Genomic DNA, 7,220 nt, shown 5'->3' with positions numbered 1-7,220 from the left:
TATTTTCACACCTAAAATGTCTCGATATCATGATGCCAGCGAAGCGTCGCGTCAGTTACACGCCGCTTCCTTCCAATTTCATCAAGTTCGTGTCGATGGATCATTAACTTAGGAAGGAACAGCGATGAGCGTTGCTACGGGAGCGGCGTAAAATTTCGGGGAAAGTCCCAGAGGATCCTTTCACTTTCTTTCGCGAACCGAAACGCTGGAAGTAACACCGCCATTGCGGCCGCTACAGTTCGCTGAAGGTAAACACTCAACGAGGAAAATTCTGGAGGAATTTTAGGGAAAGAGTTGCAGAGTTAGGAGAATGTTACGTGTTGCACATTTCCTGTTAGACTAACTGCAAGCGGTTCGAAAGTAGAAATGGGCTAAATTTTATTGGAAGAAATAGTTGGTGAACGATGAAGAGTGAGTGTCCCATTGACCCTAATCAACAGAGATCTTGCATCCGTCAGAGTCATTACACTTGAGAGGTGAGAAAGGTGAATGTCACGATAGACATAATTGCAGGTGGGAGAGTATGATTCACGCGATCTTTGTTGCATCATGGCATTTCCGTGTTACCGACCATCTGAGTTCACAACAGTCATTGAAACAGAAACTAGCATTTAGAGTTGCATATATAATTTCTGCAGAATGAACCCTTGAATTAGTAGAAACTATTAATATTGATGTTTGGTGCAACTTTAAAAGGTGTTACCGTATTAAACTCGGTTAATAAATATACGAAGTGATTCGGATAAACAAATTTTAAACGCTGTAGAATCACAAGTGTTTAGAAATGTAATAGAAACGAAAATGTGGAAAATACATAAGGAATAGTATCGTTTACTCTCCTTCTTTTTAAATTGCAGACCGTCAAACGCTATTAAATATATTCGTTTACATTTTCTTTGCTAATAATGATGTTCCAGAATTATGCATTCGATAAGAAGATAACATTGCGTTCACATGATTGGAAATTAGTCCCAATTAGTGAAACGAATTTGAGCTTGAAAAGCGCAGCAAGTCGAGTGAGAGAGTCTGCGATTACGACTAACAATAGAGGAAGGAAAACTTTCTCATTACAATGCTAATTAACGCGCAAACTATAAATACATTCCTATAATTAGCACTATTATCGTTGTATTATGATTCAGCGATAACAATCTAGACAGGAATCTTGGTATGGAGTTTCAAAGATAAACGCAAAACTTTGAAGAATTTCAAGTGAGGTGTAAATGATCACTTATGAATGAAAACAAAATATTTTTCCCAATCACCAAATTCACTTCCATCTACTTTTGCTCATCTACCACGCCTACGATCCTTTTCCACCCTCAACCATACCGATCAATCCACTCGATGGCGTTCCTCACCGTAATCGTTCCGCGTACGAAACGCGACTCACGGTGGCGTTGGTCGAGTCAGCGATATTTATTGAAAATTGCCCGAATAAGGAGTCACGGCGCGTAACAAGCATTCTCGGTGATACGAACCAGCGGGATGCCTGTGCAGCGATTAATCGTTAAAAAATCGTAGGTTCTATCTACCGTAAGGATCGAAATGGCGTCGGCGCATGCGACCGTATTAACATACGGCATTACGTATTCCGCATGCGAGCCACGACGGGCGAGCGAGCTTTACTCGGATTTCTGTGGCAATTACACGCGCCTAATGGCCGTCCTTCGCGGATATCGATACGGTTTGCGCGAAACCGCGACCGGGGGCTTCGAATTAACGCTATCGAGAGATAAGCTTCCACGATGGTTATGCAGATTAACGAGCCGGTACACGCATACCAAAGAAAACTCCAGCATGCTCGAAATTGGTCGCGAGATCTCTGACAGCGTGGAAAGTCGATCGTGAATTTTTCATTCGAGTGTATGCTCAGGCTAATCAACCTAACTAGCAATTTTTTATCGTTCGAGAAAAATGGGTTTTTTTTTATTATTTTCCTACCTTTTATGTTTTGCACGCCCTTGTTTTTTTTACCGAATTTAAAAGATTCGTTTATTATCACGTAACGAGTGAATAATTTTTTTGGAAGAAGCGAGTGGCCAGAGAGTCGCGATTTCATTTTCAATTAAATTTCAGTTGAAAAGGGGAGGATCGCTGATAGGGAAACAATGCGTGGACGGGTAGGGGAGCATCGACTCGAACCAGTGTTATCTTAAAAGCATCCGATGGAAACAATTTCCACGGGATCGCGATCGAACGGCATAGATTAGAAGCCACCGCGACGGAGCGCGCGATTTCCCGACGTGCGTTATCCCGGCACTCGCTCGCGAGCACGTTTTTGCAAATGCAAAACGAGACGCACAAGTGTAATACGAACGATGAGGTGCGGCGAAAGTAACAGAGCCATTATGCCGCGGAGTATATAAGGCTCACTCTAGAAAACGAAGCGGTTCAGTTAGTGGTTATACGCCACCACAAAACATACGCGAACTCAACGATGAATATTAAGGTAAGCGATAGAAAAACAATTCGGCGGGGCTTAGATCGTGTGTATTAGGGTGTGCTTTAATTTTTGGTTAGTCTTACGTTACGTTACGTTATAAATTGTTTGATTACATCGAGAAATGCGGTTAATTTATTGGGTAAAGATTTTGGTGGTCAGGAAGCGTGGATATCTTCAGGTAAATAATTGTTTAAAATTATACATATGTATGTATAATATTCGAAATTTTTAAACGAACATATGTGGAAGTTATACTTTAAATTATGATTATGGAGCTTGAATTGAACTTGTATTTTTGCATAGAGGTTCTTCGTGGATGGAATAATAGTAATGCTTTTTATAACTTTATTCTTCTAAGTACTGCTATTTTATTTCTCGTTTAATATTAATAAATATAATCAAGCTTCATTGTGAAGATGACAATAATAATGATTTTCCTAATTTGGCTCTTACGTATGAATCACATTATTCTGATCGCATTCATGCTCAATAAATATACAGGTCTTACCTTTCAACTGCTCTGTTCTCAACCATGAGTACCAATATTATTATTCCAATTATTTAAAAACAACGTCAATCTAATCATTATCATCCTTGAATTACTAAAACAAACGTTTCGAGGGAATAACATCATAAAGTTCCTTACAAAAATGAAGAATCGTTTCTGAAATTCAGTGCAAAATATTCCTGAAGAAAGCAACTAAAATGAAAGTAGAACGTGAAGTAGATTAGTACACAAACTTATGTAATGATTTAGTCGAGAGCATGTCAGCGTGTATCCGATACTTTACGTAACCTGGCTCAACATGATTGCCTCTCGGTAGGTATATACAGGCTTAGATCGATTTCTCTTTAATTATCGTCTTGATTACAGTCAACCGTTTCATCGACACTTATGCTTGCTTTAAAATAAGTAATGGACAACTTATTCTTCGATAATTTTTCATTCCTAAAGTGTAGTATAAGTACTATTTTGTCAAAATGTTTAATAGTAATTATGAAATTATGATATTTCGATTGACATTGTTTTCAAGTAATCTTCTCAGATGCAACTGTACAAAACACAAACCAACATACATCAATACCTCATACGTAAAAGTCATCATATGAAACTATCTGACTGTCTGAGACACAACCCCTTAGATACAATAGTGCAAAACATAAACGAACATAAATCACACGTATCAAGAAATACAAAAGACGAAGATGAACCTATGGTAGAGCTCTGGTACTGCTTCTCAGTTACACTCAATAACATTGAAGAAAGTACCAAGACTCCTAAACACATCTCAGTCACTCGGTCTACCCAACCAAGCAAACGGCACACTCCGACGCAAACACCGTTAACCTCCCGCAACTTTCTCCTGTAGATCGCCATCGTCTTGGTGGCCCTGGCCGCGCTAGCGAGCTGCGAGAAGGAATCTCCCAAGAAATCCGAAACAGAAAAGGACTCCTCGTCCGAGTCCACGGAGAAGAAAACCGAGAAACGCGGCCTCCACGGTAGCTACGGCGACTTCGGTGGCGGTGGCGATCTAGGGGGCGGCGGTGGCACGACCTACGACCACCAGGAACACGTGAAAACCGTGACAGTGGTGAAGAAGGTCCCGGTTCCGTACGAAGTGACGAAACACGTGCCCTACGTGGTGGAGAAACACGTTCCGTACGAGGTGAAGGTCGGCGTTCCTCAGCCATACACTGTCGAGAAACACGTCCCCTACCCGGTGAAGGTGTTCGTGAAGGTGCCCGTGCACGTGCCCCAGCCGTACACCGTGGAGAAAAAGGTCCCGTACGAAGTGAAGGTTCCCGTGGACAAGCCTTACGAGGTGAAGGTGTTGGTACCTCAACCGTACACCGTCGAGAAACACGTACCTGTGCCCGTGAAGGTGGCCGTGCCACAACCGTACACCGTCGAGAAGCACGTCCCCTACCAGGTGAAGGTCAAAGTCCCGTTGCCCCAGCCGTACCCTGTCGAGAAGCCTGTGCCCTACGAGGTGAAGGTTCCCGTCGACAAACCCTACCCAGTCAGCGTGCCTAAACCGTACCCTGTCACCGTCGAGAAACCGTACCCAGTTCAAGTCGACAAGCCTGTGCCCTACGAAGTCAAGGTCCCGGTCGACAAGCCTTATCCTGTACCCGTCGAGAAACCGTACCCCGTGCACGTCAAGGTGCCAGTACCTCAACCCTACACTGTGCACAAGCCGGTGCCAGTGGCTGTACCTAAACCTGTACCTTACCCTGTGAAAGTACCAGTAGACAAGCCGTACATCGTTGAGAAAGAGGTGCCTTATGCCGTGGAGAAGGAGGTGCCTTACCCTGTCAAGGTACCAGTGCCTGTGCATGTTCATGAGGAGCATGGAGGAGGTGGCGGTGGAGGGTACGAAGGGTTCTCCGGGCATGGAGAAGGCGGTGGATATCATCGTTGATCCCTAGGTGTCTAGGGATCTCTTCGTCGTTGAAGCCTCCAAACGCAAGCTTTACTGGATCTCTGGCGATGTCGTCTCTGTTCTTGGTGAACTTGAATTTCTATTCGGTGGCAGGACTGTTCGATTGATGGGGGGAATGTAAGGATTGGGGATGTGCAGGTTGAATGGTTCGTTGATGACTGGTTTGGGGGGTTGTTTTTAGGATCTTGGAAGGGGAATATTTGCAGTCTTGTTGGAATATTTTTAAATTAATGCAGAGAGCTTCCTTTCATAGCGATGTGTCGTCGAGGTATCGCTAAATTCTTCCTTTCTGTTCCCTCAGTTTTTTTTTTATACATATGCCAGTCTGACTTCTTAAAGTCTAGCCAGTTCTCAATTTTTTAATTAAACTTTCATGGCCCTTTCGAGTACAGAGACCTTTTTTTTATCCAATATCATCAATCGAATGGGCTTGCTAGTGAGGCTCAAGGGACAGTTGTAATGTTTTCTGTTAAGCGAGTGTAACGTGTCTTTCCATGTAATTTAAGAAACTCGTGGGCGTTGTTCGATGTATTGCGAGGAGAAAGAAAGAGTAATCCCGAGGGGAAGTACCAGCTGTAAGTAGAATGTGAACAGTGTTGATCAGACAAAATTTTGCAGGAAGAATGACGAGTAAACTCAACGAATGAGGATTTATTCGTGATGTCTATTCAATCGAATAATTAACAGTTAAATCGTCAATTTAATTATTGTAATAGAACAAACATTTAGAATGACTTTTATCACTCGAGTGTGATTCAGTATAACAAATGTATGAACTGAGTTATCATTAGTTCCATGTGCAAGTTTTTAGTGAAATTATTTATATATTGTGAACTATATCACTTTATAATCCAAACTTTAATTTTTATTCTACGAGCAACAACTGGCGATTCCATCCACTGATTTTTCTTTCTCCTTACTATGGTTACCGATGATGTAGCATGGAATATACTATCGTTTCAGTCGAACAGGGCTGCAGAAACAGTTGGCTTTGGAGTTCATAATCCAAAATACCTAAATAAAAATCTTAGATCGTGGCCACTTGTGTAATAAATATAATATCGATTATAGTAACGCTACAGGTGCAAGGAAAAGAATATTTCCACCACGAACTTTTCAAAACGTCAAACTAGAGATCGTTATAAAATTAAAAATTCCTCCCTTTCGAGGTTTCCCTTTTAACTTTTTCCTTTCGCCAAATTCTTGGTGCCGACGCTTGCATAAATTTCATTCGTTAGGTTCTAATGTCTGTGAAAGAGGATTTCGTTCGACGAAGTATGCAGTTTAAACAAAAATATTTTAATATATTATCCGCGTAAAGTATGCTTTCTTTTTTGTATAATAGTTACGCTTTTATTGTAAAACTGTGCGCGTCGTGTCTATCCTGCTGTTCCAAAGAAAACACTAATACCGTCGTTCGAGCGAGCTTCGCGCGCGTAAAATAAATTAAGAGCCGCAGCTGGGATTAATATCTTGCTGCGGTAACGAACACTTGTACCTAATTTAGGCTAAGGTATCCGAGCGAAGTAGTCTCCTTTTGTATCAAAGATTTTTAATAAATACCGATCCATCATAAAACGAACCTTCTATCCCTCTCAAATTAATTGAGTAAATGTTCGCTAATATAAATATAATAATAGAGTTAAGTTAAACAGATTAATTCACTAAATTAAATCCTTTCAACTTTTTGTCATAAAATGTATTTGTTGAACTTGTATACCGCAAAGAGTTTATACGGTATACTTTCCATCCTATACAAGTTTAATTACAAGATTAACATAAAAGAAAACCTTCATTTATCGTAACTTGAAGTGTCGAAAATAAAGGCAAGTCTTCCCTTGCTTTCCACTAAGCAATGTTTGAGGGAAAGAAAACAAATGTTTAACTTTCAAAGCGACAAATATAATTAAGCACAAAACCGTTGTAGATTTTATTAAATGAATTGTTTATAAGTTCGGATGGTGACACCATCGTCAGCCAGCAATTTAATTCCCGTTTTCCGCCACACGTAACGAGAAGAGCGGTTCGAGCCAAAAAATTCCGCGCGAACGCGTTTACGAGCCGACGCTTTCTCAACGACGTCGAATCTGCCGGAAATCTCGTCCTCGTGCGAGTTTCACTTTTACAATAATTGCTCTCTGCCTTTTCGCGCTACTGGCCAGCGGGACGATACGAAGGAAAAGTGACGTAAGGAAAGGAGAAATACTTGTATTTAAAAAAAAAGATACCTATATTAATGATATTTTTTTACCAGACAATATTATATTCGGTCCATTCAAAAAACTCTACTTCGCTCAGTCGCATCATTTCATTGAGGATACAATTATGCT

At 41.1% G+C, this 7,220-nt stretch overlaps 1 protein-coding gene across 1 annotated transcript; it reads left to right on the top strand.

Annotated features, from left to right (window-relative positions):
• Positions 1–1,483: 1,483 nt before the first annotated feature.
• On the top strand, positions 1,484–5,927 carry LOC128879186 (uncharacterized). The gene is made up of 2 exons (XM_054128100.1): positions 1,484–2,452; positions 3,817–5,927. Exons 1-2 carry the CDS (start codon positions 2,441–2,443, stop codon positions 4,867–4,869), a joined length of 1,065 nt encoding a protein of 354 aa, XP_053984075.1. The 5' UTR covers positions 1,484–2,440; the 3' UTR covers positions 4,870–5,927.
• Positions 5,928–7,220: the final 1,293 nt, after the last annotated feature.

The sequence above is a fragment of the Hylaeus volcanicus genome, chromosome 7 (genome assembly GCF_026283585.1).
Source record: "Hylaeus volcanicus isolate JK05 chromosome 7, UHH_iyHylVolc1.0_haploid, whole genome shotgun sequence".
Classification (NCBI taxonomy): Eukaryota; Metazoa; Arthropoda; class Insecta; order Hymenoptera; family Colletidae; genus Hylaeus; species Hylaeus volcanicus.
This window is presented reverse-complemented; position numbering and strand designations above follow the sequence as displayed.